A 17,051-nucleotide genomic window follows, 5' to 3' on the forward strand; every position below is an offset into this window, starting at 1 on the left:
TATTGAAATTCCTATAATCTAACAGTAAATCATTTTAAAATAAAAATTAATTACTTAAAAAAAAAAATAACAGCCTCTTCTTAGCTTTATACATTTTTAAATACTATACTATAACAGAACGTTAATACATTTGTTTTTTTTTTTGTTTTAATTCAATTTAGTAATATAAATTTTTCAATTAAGTTTCAGTAAAGCTTTAAAATACTCTTGATCGACTTTAGGTAAATATGGCAATATAGATTTTATATCACCTTTCTTTTCATTTGTCACATAAGGGCGATATCCCATATTTTTAACATTGCTCTCAAATAGATTTTTAGGTGTTGCAAACGTTTTTTTTGTCCCTTTTTTATAAATGGAAATCACCTTGAATTCTAGGTCTGAGAAAGAAGTTTTATATTTTAAATTAAATGATTGATTGCTTTCGTAGAATATATATTTTGCTTTTGTAAATGGTATAGCCGAGTAATTTAATTGGGATGCCATTGCTGAGTAGTTTTTAAAGTCGGTATCTAACATTTGAATTACATCGAGCTTGACTTTAGGCATTTGCATGTTTTTTAATAATTTTATTAAGTGCAGAGGGCTATGTATCTCCAAATTTTTCAAGTACTTTTCAATAACTGAATGAACACAGTCAACCTTTATCACGCAGTACTATGTAAATAGAGAACACAAGAAAAACGTAAAAATGTTCTCATTTTTCCATACAAATTGTGCCGCAACAACCAAAAAATGGTTCATGGGGCACATAAGCATTAGAAATTCGTAAAAATGCAGTCTATGGAGCAAACCTGACACTCTGTATCTCAGCAGCAGATCAAGATAGAGAAAAACGGATTAGACAGACAGAAAGAGCATCACTTAAAACCTATGGATGCACTCATAAGTCAAAAAGTGCAAAAGTGGCGTATGGAGCCGATAAGCATACAGCCGACGAAATTATAACGCTCATTTTGTTTTCTTAAAGTTCAGGTATCGCATGTTGGAGTAGAAAAAGCCAACTACTACCTTTCTGCGTTTGCAAAATTTGGGAAGTCCTTATGGTTTCGCGACAGTAAATAGATAAGAAATGACACTTTTAGGTTTTGTGGGGGGGGGGGGGTGGAGGGAGATAGGTAAAAATTTTTTTCTACGGAAATAAAGACCTATGTACATAAGAAATTTCAGCTTTCTATCTAAAAGGGTGTAGAAGTTTTGCAAACAATTCCACGGACTAATAAGCAATTTTTTTCAAAATTTCTTTGGAAAAGTGCTAAAAAGAGTACAACTCTGAATACATTTTTATTAACAAACACGGCCTATAATACGGCAATTCGTGGTGTATAACATGACAATAAAAAAAAACTAATTGTTAACACCGTCACAAATAAGACAACCTTTGAATTAAAAAAGAATGAAATTTAATTGCTTTAATCCATTTGATTCACGTATATTTTTTTTCTATTATATAAAATTAGTATAAGGAAATTCTATTTTATAATACTCAAAATAGATTCAAGGTCAACACTGCTATAAAATTCCAAAAACTAAAAAAAATATTTAATGTTATATAACAAAACATTACTCCGTTCCTTCAAATTTCTTCACATATCCAAAATTAATTATAAGAAATTTTTTACTATAATATGAAACGCTTTGAAAATTTCAAAGAATAACCTATCAATTAGCAAATAAATGATTGTTAAATTAAAATAAAAATCCCAATATTCGAACGGTCACGTATTTTAATACGCGCGATTCAAAAATTAAAAGAAAATTATCATGATTATTACAAACCACAAACATATTGTGTGTCCCTGAATTCAATGATCACATCAGAGTGAAGTGTTATACATATATCCCTCTCCAATAAAATTATCTTACACGTACACCTTATTTGAGCTGATTATAAAACTAATACGATATTTTATAATTTGAAATTTTTTTTATACTTAATCCGAATATATTTTACTCACATGCAGTTATTCACTAAAGATCCAATATTATAAACAATATCATCTTCTGTTTTATAATGATACCGCGAATAATTCACTTATACAAACGTAAAATATTATGGTTAAACTGTTATATAGCATAAAACTATTCCAATTATCACATTTTTGTTTTTTTTGTTTGGTCGGAATTGATTATAATAATGACATTGCTGCTGCCGCTGTAATACCGCCGCCACTGATTGATATAAAAAGCTCATTGATTTTCATCAAAATAAGAAAACGTGCAACACTTTTTAAAGAAATAACAAGCTCGATTATTTTTCTCTTTATTGTTATTTTTTAAAAATTTCTTAATGATTGCTATTGCATGCATTTTATTTTTTATTTTATTTCTTTCCTCAGCATCCATGGATAATTTTTATATAATAATATGTGTACGAAATGAAATTTAACTCTTTGGATTTAAAAAATCTGTTCAGCATCATTCAATAAAATAAAAAAAATAAACTTACTTACAATTATTGTGTTCATATACTTATATAGCAATATAATTGAAAAGCATATGGCAGAATGACGAAGGAAATTTTTAAACGAAAAATCAATGACAAACAGAATCGACACAGCATTTGATGAGGCTCCCATATGCCGCACATATTTAAAGTTGCAGATGATTTTTTGATTTTTTACCACGTTTTTTTTTTTGTTTTGTCGTAGTTACCCCCACCGATGACAAAAAATTCTTTTATTGAATGCATCAAATTACATTCATGGCAAATAAATGAAAATGAGAAAAAAAGGCAGGCATGTAAAAAAAAACAGTACCGAAAACGTTAAACGAGTAGTTAAACGTATTACAAATCGTTTTTTTTTGTCCCCTTCGAAATATTTGTGCTCTCGACCGATTTTCTTATTAAACGTGTTTTACTAACCAATTTTTTTTTATTTATAATGAAATAGTCATTATACTTGAATCTCATGATTATGTAAAATTATAATCTGGTCTGGTGGATAAAATAAATTTTGAATGAATCATGGAGTTTTTGGAATATTTTAATAAAATTTGGTTTTCTATGCTATGTGAAAATAAATCGAACATTAGAAGAAATATAGAGCCTTTAATAGGGACTGTAATTTCAAATCATTAGAATGTTAAATTAACAGTTTTTTTCTGTTGAAAATATTAAATGCTTTTCATTTTCTTAAAAGCAATCTACGGCTAAGACCTTTGGTAAGAATTAAAACATTCTTAAAATTATGAGAAATATAAAAAGAAATTTGAATTTCATGAAAAATTTATACTGTTGGAAAATCTATTGGAATAACAATAATAAAAACTTCAATTACAGAAAAATAAATTCCGAATCTTTAAAAGATTAACAAAATATGTAGATTCTATCATAGGTCTATCCATAGGTTTCAACAAAATGTTACATTATACAGGTGTCTGATTAAACAAATGAGCAATTACAGAAAAATCAAAAAAAAAAATTTTAAATCTAAAAGTGTTCAAATTTTGCTAGAACAAATTTAGTAACAGCGTTAACATTATATGAAAATGGTAACAGGAACTGTTACAACCTTTCTCACATAACTCTTACAAGAAAATCGCAGGATAGACGAATTGAATTGAACGTGACTTACATGAGTAGTCACGCAGGATTGTCACGGTCAATTCAATTGTGACTCTTTATTAGGCCAACAATTGTCAATTCACAAATTACGATTTGTGAATGCTTAAATTATTTATTTCTGTTTTACTTTTGATACTTAGCCATGAAAAGGTTTTGATTTCCTGCTGGTCAGTGCTTGAAAAAATTTAATTTTTTTGAATATGCAATCGTTTTTTAACATATTGTAATTATAAATATTGCTAATGGAGAGCCATTCCTCTATTGCATTACGAGACATTTATATAAATATTTCGTAATTTAGATTAGATTAGATATAGGAGCCGGATATTCATCAATATACTCAACAACAATAACAGAAAGAATTTTCATATACTCTTTTCTTTAAAAATTCTATTCCAACATTCTTTTCTCCGTATACCATTTGAGAAATATTTTTTTTTACGGTATGTCCTTGTATGTATATAAGGGTACTTTTATTTAAAGAGCTAAAATATCTACAATATTGGAGTTCTTAATAATAACTTCAATAAATTCTCTAATTACTTTATAGATTTCATACACATGTATACTTTGTGTTTAACTCAAGGGTATTTTAAATGAAAAAAAAAACCAGAGCTCATTTATTACTATGGAAATTGTAATACTGTTATTAAACGCTTACATGTAATAAACAATAACAGTAAATAAAAAAATGAAATATAAGAAATGATGTGGAAGAAAAAAGTACTTGAAATGATAAAAATTAAAGGGTTAAAAGTACTTAAAACACATACATGCCACCTTCATATACTCAAAAGGACAATGTAGAAATAACAATAATAGCAAATAACAACATCAGATGAAATCGAATATGTAGAACTTTTACTCATATTAACAATACATATGTACATACTTACATAATAATATTCATATTACACGTAAATTGTAAACAGTAAACATGTTCCTGCCGTGTTCAAAATGAAAAAGAGTGCTGCTGCCACTTCACTACATTAATTTAATCAAGCGTAAAAATGCAGACGAGTAAAACTTTACATAAGAGTCGTCCATATTTCGTTTTTCTACCTTTTTCTTGTACTTGTTTCTTTAATTTCTTATAATTATGTTGGTACTCTATGACCAGTTAATGAAGATTTTTCAATTATTATTAGTTTATGAAATTCAATCGTTAAAACTTCGTTAAAATTAATAAATAAAAAAGGAAAGAAAAGAAAAAAAGGGTCAACAATATTTTTCTACGTCCATACTTCTAATATGCTTCACTGATTTGCTTATTACCTTTACCTTTACATATTATAAGTACTTACTCCGGATAAAATTAGTAACTTCTGTTCCGTGTGTAAAATCAACTTTGTTGGTAATAAATTCGAAATTGATTTTAAAGTGGGAAAATGAATTAAAGTTGTAATATGAGAATTGCTGCGCATAAATGGGGCTTAAAATGCTGATTACATAAAGGTTTAAGTTTCAAACTTTCTTAAATGTAATTTTGAAAAATAATTGAAAAGTATAAAGAGTTTTACAAAATAAGTAATCAGTAGACTTTCAAAGAGTTTGAAAATCTCCTTGAAAAATTACTTTTCTGCTCTTTTATTTCATTTCACAAAGTTATGATTTGTATTAAGTTTTAAATGATTTGTTAATTCAATGTCCTGTGTTTTGTGTTTTGAAAAATACCATACTTATAGGTGTAATTATTGTAGATTAATTTAGACAGAAAGAGTTTATTTTCAAGTTTTTATTTCAATTTCGATTAAACTTTCTTGATACTCAGTATGTACCCAGTGATTACTTAATAGACAGTCAAGTTATGTTGTATTTGAAAAGAGAGTCTAGCGTCATAAACATAGCATAGCCTTTTCATGCCTGAAATATTTTCCAAACACAAAAGAAATAAGTGATATCCATGTGGGCGGGTAATACTAAAACGTTCAAGTAAACAGTGCTGAAAATATTTAGCATAAAGTAGTTTGTAATCATACAATTCAAAAACATATTCGGGGATTATTGGGACTGCAAAGAGTTCGGATAACAGTCGGCCGGATGATATTCAGGAATTCTTAAGCAAAACGTTTTATGAAATTATCGGAACAAAAATGGAAAGAAAAACCAATTACTTTCTTGTTGTCCTACCACTGTTCGTAAGTTTTGTGTATCTGTTCGTAAGTTTTGTTCGTATAACAACTACGCTAACCGCCAATAAATTACTTGAGCCTGAATTGCACTGGTTTAGCCTTATTAGCTTTAATTTAAATGACCTCTTCAAAACTGAGCCATCTACGAAGACTCAACTAGAGTTCATATCAATTTTTAAAGTGTCTCAATAGTTACTGTTGATTTAAAGACTTTTTTTAAGGACAATATTGAAATTGTGGGTCGATTTCGAAGATTGTGATTGTGAACAATCGTAATTTAATGATTTTGTATAAGAAATTTCAGTCTTTTTTAAGAACTTTAAAAAATTTTTTCCAAAACTTATTTGCAAAATTGTGAAACTAAATTAGAATTTTTCTGTCATTTTAAAAATATGTAGAATAATTGAAATTTAATTTTTTAAATAAAATTTATAATCTTGTGTAGTCTTGTGTATATACGTAGTCTTGGCATGTATTAAAAATTTACTCAAATTTTGAAAGATCATCATTCTAACAAGGATTATTATTTTGTTACTATTTATAAAACAATATAAAATATTTGAAATATTTTCAAAATTTTGACTTTACTATACAAAAATAATGGTAATAATGTTGATGTAAAAGAATTTCTCTCATACTAAACATACTTTTATTGTTATCAGACAAAGGTGGTTTGGTTTTTTGACCAAAAAATCAAAAAGCATTACAGACAGGAAGAAATAAGATTAGATAAACCTTAAAATAGTAATAAGAACAATAATAAATATTCAACAAAAATTCCTTATTTGCCATAATATTTATAGTCGGACATATTACTGTTATACATGTAAAAAGGACACATATATTAAAAGCTTTCAAAACTAAAGAATTTCTCTTTGATCTTTTGCTTGTGGCCATTAAATATTTTCCTTGAAGATAACATACATACATAATTATAGTAATGATGGGTCTACAAAGGCATAGAGAGATTATAATTCATTCCCAAAAATTGCCTCTGATTTTAGTCCCACTGAATCTGATTATGTCATATTTCTGTCATTTAGTTTCGAATCTAGTTTTTCTTATAGTTTTAAGTAGAAATAATCAAATAAATACAACAGCACTAATAATGAGACTCTAATGATCGCTTAATTTAATTAATAAACACGTGAATTGTTGACTTGAAATTCAGATATCCGATAAATACGGCCAAATCAACAAGAAATCCCTATAATTTTTTGAAGTAGATCAAAATTCTTGGTTGCCTATAATTATTTTGAAATTTTTAAATTTATTAATATTTTTTTAATGCAGCCTTTTTTCCGAAATTAATTCGATATAGTCAGTCAGTATATTCTTATTATTTGAAACCCGAGAACATTGATGTCTGATTACATTTCGGAAAAACTTTATTGTACGGAAAATTGAATCCATATACGTTTGTAATTGCACACTTCCTATTTTAGGAGCGTATTTGAGAAATCAAAATTTTCAGAATTAAAATAAACAAAGCAAAAAGTTGAATTTTGAAAATTCTTAGAATGTCTAAGAACTTTTCATTTAATATAAACGAAAAGTTTTATCTTTCAAATATCCTTTTGCAAATAACAATAAAATCTTATATTAGAATGAAATGAAGGTAAAAAAGAAGATTTTTCAAAATGAAGAATGCAAACCTCCTCTGTATATTTGAAATTATTTAAGTGTAATGATAAAATCTGTTATACTATCATATTCTGTTTCGTTTGAAATATAAGATCCATGTGACAAGTTGAAAATTTTTTAATTAAATACTTAAGTAAATGAATTAAAGTAATAATTAAAATATTTAAGGACTTTAATGTAAAATAATGAAAATTAAATTAAAACAAAGGCTGGTCAAATCAATAGTGTGTATAAAGAAGAATAATAATTGAAGTTTTTATTATAACAATATCTCAAACTATTGCATACCGTTAGGAGGATATTAAAAATCAATACAAGCAAATAGGGCAAATTGGGTAAAGATAATGGATATTAAATTTGTTAAAAAGCAAAATTATAGCTAGATTTTTTACTGTAGAGCAAACAGCTTTTTTACATAGATTCCTTTGGATCTATTGAGCTAAATATACGAGTACTAAAAAGTGCGTTTGTTAGGCAATGATACATTAATTCAACTCTTAATGAAATGTGAATGAAAATTTACCCACATTATAAATGCTAAGTAGTAAACACTAAACTTAGTAACCAAATGCTAAATTTCATATTTTCAATATTAAGTACGGTCTTCTATCAGGTTTAGCCATAAAAGAGAACCCTTCTATTAACAAGCAATCTATTAATATGCAGTACCCTGAGTCAATTGCTCATTTTGCCAATAATCGGCCACATGATCACGAAATATTCTCAATCGAACATTCAAGATTTCTGATATTTTCTGGATATTTGCTACATTAAAGCTCACAAGTTTAAACAATAACTCAAATAATAATTTTTTAACGTAATTAATCATTTTGAGCAATTATCCAACAAATATTCTTGCTTTCTCCCTTCTTGTGAAAATAGAACAGGGAAATAGATCTTACATTTAAATTTTCCAATATTCCAAATTTGAATTAGTAGAGTTCTTCTATAACAACTGCTTATACTTACTAACTTTAATCCATACCTTAAAACTAAAAAAAAAAATATTTTTCATGGTTTTTGATATTATTTAATTAGAAAAATTCAGAAAAAGGATTTAAATTTTCATGTGTTAGCAGAAAATAAATTCTATTTTTTATCATTAGTAATTAATTCAAGAAATCTTTTAGTTTAAATTTTTCTCAAGGCTATTGCAAGTCTCATGCTCTTCCTTTATTTTACGAATTACTTCATTAATGAATCGTTTTTATTTGCATTTCATAGAGAAGAAAAAAAATTTTTTTTTTCTATTATTTCTGATCCTCTTTTAATCCTTTGTAGGACATTCAAAAAAAAAATTGGTAGAGAAAAAGTTAAATTTTATTGAAACTACTTAATTTTTTTTTTTAAACTTTCTAGAGTTAGCCCCAACAATTTTTAAAGTCCAATCTTTTACTTGTAGTCAAGGAAACTTATCCACTCATAAAAAAAATAAATTTTAATTTTTTTGAAAAAAAACCTCTGTAGGAGCTTATCATGACCTCATTATATTTAAGTAACAAAAAAAAAAGGAAATTCCATATTTTTTTTAGGTACTTAAAAGGATGTTCAGCTAAGGAACGAAAGAAAAAATGTCCTTTTCTTCTTTTCATTTTAAATTCTATTAACTAATGGTTAACCGAAAAATGTTAACTTTTAAATTACATAAAGAAGTTTGAGATTAAAGTTTTTTTTTAGGTTTTGTAGGAAACTTGATTCTTTAAATAAAGATGGTTTTCTCCTATGCAATGCTAGTGTACAAGACCTCTACCAGTTGTTTTTTGCAATTACTACGAAAGTCATACAAATTATGCATAAATTTTTCTTCTTTGATGGAAAATGTCAGCTTAGACGTATTGATTCTTTTAATTTTTAGGAATTTTTACAATTAAACACTTTATGAGAAAAAACCGAAAGATTATTAGCTTTATTACTTTTTCATTCCATATTTGTTATTCACCTACAGAGACTATTTAAGACAAAAACAAACTTAAGTAACGACTTGTTTTATTTCACTCATACTATTAACCCATTTCTTCCCACTGTATTAATAATATCACAGATTTTATGGTTGAATAAAACAATTTTTGCTTCAAAAATTAAATCAAAAAGCTATTAAACGAAATAATTCACTTGATTGACGTTTCCATTTTTATTGAACAAAAACCTGAGATGGTGGTAGGTACGATTCAATAAGGTAAGCGCTGACCTTTTATACTCATGCCAAGGCATGCTTTATATTCTAGGCCTAGCAAATTGCCCAAGACATAAAATAGATTGAAAACGAGAAAAAAAATAGAGTTGACCTTGTCAACTCTGTGATACCCGTACAAATTTGTTATCCTATGTGCGAATAACTAATGTGCCATAACTAACTATGGGGCAGACTATGACTTTAAGTTGCCGTATTACCATATTAATTTATGCAAAATTTCAGTTCTATGTGTTATTCAAAATACTAGTTGTGCCAAACTACTATTGATGTTGTATGGCAGCTACCAGAAAGAGCCAAGAAATTTTAGCGAATTTAATCAAGCACAAAGGCCCTACTAATATATTCGTTTGTGTGAAATCTCAATATCACAGCTTTTATAGTTTCTGAGATATAGCTAAATAACTTTTGAAGTTGTATGGCAGGTACCCGAACGGCTACCCCGATCATGTCCAATTTAAATAAGGTTCTGGCACTTACAACAATAAATCATTTGTGAAAATTTAGTGAACTTAGCTCAATTATTTTTTGAGTTATCGTTCGGACGGACGGACGGACGGACAGACAAAGCTAAATCAACTCAGAATTTGACGCTGATCAAAAACATACACTTGAGTCTATATCTAACACCGTTATTTCTTAGCGTTACAAACGGTAAGGCAAATTTAGTATACCCTTCGAACATACGTTCGTACGGGTATAAAAACAGTTTTGGATGAAAAGATTGATGGAAACAACGGTAACGATTCGGCAAGACAACAGAAACGAACACGGAAAAAGAACAACACTTTAAGATTCGCATGTTGCAATGTGACTTCATTTAAGAATAAGAAAGACACATTCTTTGTTTTACGTCAACTTGTTAAAAAATTAGTCGAGTTTACTAAACCCATGATAATGTGTTTCATAGATTTTAGACAAGCCTTTGATAGAGTCAGACTCAAGAATGTAGTACGAATACTACAAGAACATAAAAAATAACATCATCGGACTAATCCAAGATATTAACACCAATAACAAAATCAAAATCAAGGTGAATTAAAAACTGTCTAAAGAAGTTCCAATATTAATTCGCATAAGGCAAGGAATTAGAAAATAATGTTGTCAACAGTGGAAGAGGACATAAGCAAAGATATTAGTATTGTATGCTACGCTGTCTTATTATCTGAAAATGAAGATGATTTACAGGTGCTGTTATACACATTTAAAAATACTGCAGAGCACTACCATATGAAAATATCAGCATCGAAGACAAAACACCTCGAATGAACCACTCCGTTTTAAGTTGACGATAGAAAACGCCTTTAATTGAACAGGTAATGACCTTCAATTATTTAGGAGTTGAAGTGACTAGAGAACGGGATTCAAATAGAAAAGTGAGGGAACAAGCCAGTACAGGCGTTGCAATGTTAGGATACTTACGTGATGTAATATGGAGTAATAGATATATTTAGCTGGAAAATAAAATGCGTATCTACGCTCTATATGGGCATATGTCGTCGGAATAAGTTCTGACAAGTCCAAAACCAAACAATTATTGTGAAGAACCGAAATGAAAACAGTAAAGCGGATGTGTGGGTACACACTAAGAGACAAAAAACACAGTACCTACATTATGAGAAAAATGTAACACTCAAAAGACATCGTCCGCTGGACCCTCAATAGATGGCGATATTGGAGAGATTACGTCAATAGAATGGGTGATAACCGATTTTCAAAAATTGCTATGACCAGCAAGACGAGTAGGAAGAGACCAGTAAAAAGACTTGGCAAACATAAAACGGTGTTAGTTGTCATTTTCTAAACATCCAAATATTTACTCAAGTGAAATATTTAAAATTGTTTTCTTTATGAAATTAAACCTTATTAAAAAATATAAAAATTAAATAGAATTTTTAATAAAATTAAGTAAATTAAAAGAAAACTTTTCGTTTATAATCAAAATATTAATAATATTTCTATTATAAAACAAAAATTCAATTAATACAAAATTACTTTACATAATTCGTCCTTCTTAAAATCACTTTTCTATATAAATTTTATAATTTTAATTCAAAAAGTATAGTGAGCCTACATTGTTTGTGTCAAAAATAACTAGGTAAAAATCACAATATTAAAATTCACAAAAAACACACACACACACACGAATAATTGAAGCATTTTAAATTTTAATTTTCAATTTCATTATTTTTATTTTTTCGATTATAAACGCTTATAAATTCTTTTATTCTTTGAATTTAAATTGGAAATTAAAATTTTTGACCTACTAATAAAATTTAAATATCAATAATAAATTTGTATGTATACCACTATACTATTATATTCATTATACATATATTTATTGTAAGTATATATTGTGTGAGTTAAAAAGAGACAAAAAATTAATTTAATTTCAATTCAATAACATTGAGTTTATTTGTATTTTAACCATTTTTAAGCTTGATTAATTGCTAATTACTTGAGCGAATTTTCCATTATATCAAAAAAAAAAAAAAATGACAAATAATTTTTTTTCTGTGAAATTCTATTTAAAATTCAATTAATTTCTCTATTGTATAAAAATGTATAACAAAAAAAAAGAACGGAATTAAAAATCAACCATTATTTTTGGCTTTTATTGCTGTTAACAAATTTAAAATAATTTAAAATTCATTTTTACTTATTGATCCATTCATCAATATAACACACTCTTGTATACCATAATGCAGCTAAAACTTATTAATTCCCTTACATAATACGTGCGTTTATGTATGAACACACACATTATATAATGTACATATAAAACTCTTAATCAACCGCTGATTCACCTAATCATCTGTCAAATTAAATTTTGACTTAATTATAATACAATAGACAAACCAATATACATACATTTACAGTGTAATAAAATTCACGATTTACAATCAATTACTTATAACAGTTAAATTTTGTAAACTTATATACATTTATATAAATTCTGTTATACATCTATATTTTGTTTAATTTTTAATAGTAAAATTCTAAATAAATTATATTAAATACTTATTAAAATTATTTTCATCAAACTTGCATTGTAATATCATTGTCACTAAATGAAAACTCACCAAATCTAAAAAGTGCATATTGAATAATTTCAATTTTAAAGTTAAAATTTAATTGATAAAGTCAGCGAGTTGTTTATTTAAGCCAGTACCTGTTTTGAATGGTAAAGAATTTTAATTTCTTAATGAACTATGATTCATTAATTTCATTCATCTATGAAAAAAAAAAACGGTAAAAGAGGAACCTTTTTAAAACATATCACTTTTAGCCATTTACTTATTCTTGTTTAGTACAAAATTTTCTATTTTTAATTAGATTTTCCGGTAATAAACTGAGATCTAAAAAATGATGGTATTCCAATTCTGTTACCTTATATCCAAGTGCCATAAGTGAGTTTTCATTAAGGTGATTTTTTTGTTTAAATATGTGACTTGTCCCATAAGTCACTACTAACCGTACAGCTCCCAACATTTTTTGACATAAAATTTGAAATTTTATCATTAATTTTGTTATATCTACCTCATTTTAGTCAAAAATGGAGTTAGTAAGTTTTCATTTATAGCGACGACAATAAATGCAACACATATGCAATTATGCACAATGTGACGTATGATTACAGAATATATGCAGTAATGAAACTATATTTTTTGTAAAATCTATGATTGTATTCAAATTTATATGTGTTATACAAGATGTATGAATGTAATATTGTAATTTACTTATTACCAATATACCTACAATATAATTATGTATGTATGTATATATAATTTTTGAAGTATTGTGTTAAAGATTAAAAGTGATAACATACAAATCCAATTTAATATAATTATGTAGGTCAAAAATTTGCAATTTATTAAATGGCCATACTAAATATCTACTCAATTTAGTCGTATACCCATGTATGTGTGTTCTATATTTGCAATTTACTTACATCACTTACAAAACTGGTGGCTGTAATTTTGGTATGAAGTAATGATGTGACTTTGGTGGTCATATACAATATTTTGATACACGAAATGGAAAAATAAAATATTTAAAAGTACATTATTACTATATGACTAACATTCGCATAAATAGGCAGCCCTTTGGTTGGTATACCGTCTATATAGAAGTAGGTAAGTGTTATACTGTTGCACATTGTAATAAATGTTACGTATGTAAGCACGAATTTCATCGGAAGTATATTACGGATTTTGAATCTTTTAATTAAATAATAGTATTCTTGTACGTACTTACAGTTTAGTGAGATAAATTGATTATAGGTTCATGGATGTTTAGCGAGATCACATAAGAAAAATTTGTTTTATACAATAAATTCTTCATTTTATAGCCTCTGTACAGATTAGTTATGTGAATTAAATAATGGTGTTATATATTATGTTAGTATGTAACTTACATGCTTAATAAACCAGTTTTCCCTGGCACATTTCTTTAGCACTTTAATATATTTATGATAACCAATGAATATGCTAAGAAAATTAAGCATGCATTTAAAACAAATCTCTAGCCACTTGGTTACCCTAACAAACCGGCAATGCACACAGCTCAAAACTAAAACTTTGTTTACTGCTTATTTAAAACCAAGCATTCCGTATTGAATTCGTATTTTGCTTATATTTTGCATTTCTACTGCGGATTACTCTTTTAGTTCACATTTGCCTCCACTACCTATAACAATAATTTATACTTCATATGATGCAAAACCAACAAATTTAGAATGCGAATATATTGCATGTTGCAAATAGCATTCTGATTTTAATTTTCATAATAAATATTATTGAATAATTAGGTCATTTTATAAAAAACAAAAAAATATTAACATCCTTCCAAATCATTTATTTTAAGCGCTATTTATTCCAGTTCAATACTTTGCTGTGCTTCTCACGTACCATAATACTATTTTAGTTTCAGTTCTTTATAGTACGTAATTTAGATAACTTGTTGTATGTTCTCTTACCACTCTTTTATAATTATTCACCGTCAATGAACCGTTTTATACACACCACCTATACACACCATAATTTACAGGAAATGGAATAATAAAAGAGTGACTGTAAAATCCAGTTGAATTTTTTTCCGTATTCAGTAGAAAATACTCTAAAATCAATGCAAAAAAAAAGAAAAATTGTGAAGAACATTTTAATTAAAACATTTTAAAATTTAACGTTATCACTATAATTATTTACATGTGTATGCAGGTAGTGCCATTTTTGAGAGCGAAAGCGAATATAGTATAAGGCCCCTTACATGTGCTAATAAATACGAAATTATATACATATGTACGAATTTTTGTCAACTAAATCACATCTATCCTTTGTTGCCTTATTGACATGTATTTTATTTAGTTTAGAAAAGTCTGTTTGGAGTTGTATAGAGTTGTTTCTGCGATTTACTGGCTTTAGTTTTTCGAACCTTTCTGAAATCCGATTATTTAAGCAATGAAGCCTAAAATTACCAATTTACGCTGAACGAGGGCATTTATCTCATTATTTTCTAATGTTGGTGCCGTAATTGATTTTGAAATAACTAAACATAAGAACTGCTTACATGGTTTAGTTTATTTTGCTGTTTTCATTAACACTAGTTCTCTTTGCTATTCCTTTCCTATGAATTATCACATAAAAGTCCAAGATAACGTATGTATTTGAAGTAAATAAAATAGTGCGTAGTTCAAACTTATTTCTCACTTCCATAGTACTGTCGTTTTTACTGCAACTGAAAAAAAAAGGCGAGAATGAGTGTTGTGAAGGTTCTTGCTTCGTATCATTTTAGAAAAAAGAATGAGGTCCTGATGTGTTAAATTGCCATTATAATAGTACCTGAATGTCTTGTGTTGTGGGTACTGTATACAATATTATTATAATAAGTTGAAATTGTGGCACATCATTTTACTGTTTCAAAAGTGATAGTTTATGTTATGACAGCAAAATAATCATTTGATGGTTAAAATTATTTTTTCTTAAATGGATTTTCATTGCTTAGCCACCACAAAAGTATTCATACTAAAGACTTATGATAGCATAGGTACACAACACTAAACATAACCTGTTTTAATGAGCTGAATATGATTGAAATTATGCTTTGTAAATGTAAACTAGGTTTAAATTCCCAAAAATTATGAAATTCAATTCTATATATTTCTAATATTCGATTTAATTCATCAGAATGTTCCTGGTCTTCCAGCTACTTTTGAAATTTTTTCTTATTGAACGTTCTGCCTATAATTAATCGAAAATTTTTTAAATAAGCACAACAAATACAATTTTTTAAAATTTTGTCAAATTTAAAATTTTGTCAAATATTTGAAACAAAAACTAATATTGTACTTTTGAAAAACAAAAAAAAATCTAGTACTCAAAAAAAAATTTCTGAACTTTTCTTGGTAAAAAAAATTGATAATTTTTTTATTTTTCCCAGTTGGCATAGAAAATGGCACCTATATGGTTTGAAATTTTTAAATGGATTTCTCTCGGATTGGGTGCGATTTAAAAATTAAAAAAAAATATTTTTGAAAAATAAACCTCATTTAGCAGCTGAAATTAGTAACATTAATTGCCAGTAGTGAATATTAAAAAGTCTCGCCATACAAATTTTGACATTTCAAAGAAATTATTGAATGGAAAGAAAATTTTTTTATTAAGAAAAATTTTTTTTTTAATGGAGTCCAGATAATTCAGCAAATTGCTACAACTAAGTTGTAAAATTTAAGAATAGAAAATTTTGAAGAATGCAGCCAATTGAACAATTGAATAAAAATTATGGAGAGAGCAACAATCTTAGGTTATGTTTTTAAAGTTTATACATTAAATTTTACTTATGTGTCTTAAGTTGTAGCATGCGAGTAGAAGTGAATATGAAGTTAGTCGAGCTTATGTAATTTGTGCGAAGGTTTATGTATAAAGTATTTTGGTTATATTAAAAATAAAGCGAATGAAATGAGTTTGAAGTAGTAGGCGAATCCGATGAGCTTTAAATGATTGTATAATACAGAAAACTACTATCCGCAATATCAGGAATATCAATTAGAATTTCACAACTTTCCAACTGATTAATCGAAATCTTCTGAACTACTTCATTTTGTTTTGGTTGCTTTTCTATAATAACGTCCTCTTCAATTTTATTCTGTATCTAAAATAATTGTTAAAATAATAGAGTTCACAAGGATTCTTAAAATTTCCCATTCTATCGTATAAAAAAAAAAAACAATAAAATTTTTTAAGTTCTAAAACTTTTGAACTTTTCTACAAAATCACAACCTATATTGAACTTAACAATAATTGTTTCAAGTACATTCTGATTATAATTAATCAAATAAACTTTGAGAATAAAAAAAAAAATATTCTTAAAAGACGAAATTCTATAAAAATAAAATTTTTTCCATTAAAATAGATTTTGTTTCTGGTTTCACATTTTACCAATATTCTAAGAACGTAAGGAAAGAATACCGTATAAATAGTTTGATAGTCAATCTTCATTAAATTCATGGAACATTTAT

General features: G+C 27.0%; 1 protein-coding gene across 1 annotated transcript in view; it reads left to right on the forward strand.

The window, feature by feature from the left end:
• Positions 1-10,854: 10,854 nt before the first annotated feature.
• Positions 10,855-17,051, forward strand: part of LOC129619332 (thrombin inhibitor hemalin-like) — a 38,490-nt gene continuing 32,293 nt past the window's right edge. Inside the window, exon 1 of the mRNA XM_055534573.1 lies at positions 10,855-10,972. Coding sequence (XP_055390548.1) covers positions 10,855-10,972 — 118 coding nt within the window. The remainder of the gene's footprint in view (positions 10,973-17,051) is intronic.

The sequence above is a fragment of the Condylostylus longicornis genome, unplaced genomic scaffold, assembly GCF_029603195.1.
Source record: "Condylostylus longicornis isolate FDR11 unplaced genomic scaffold, ASM2960319v2 ptg000011l, whole genome shotgun sequence".
NCBI lineage: Eukaryota > Metazoa > Arthropoda > Insecta > Diptera > Dolichopodidae > Condylostylus > Condylostylus longicornis.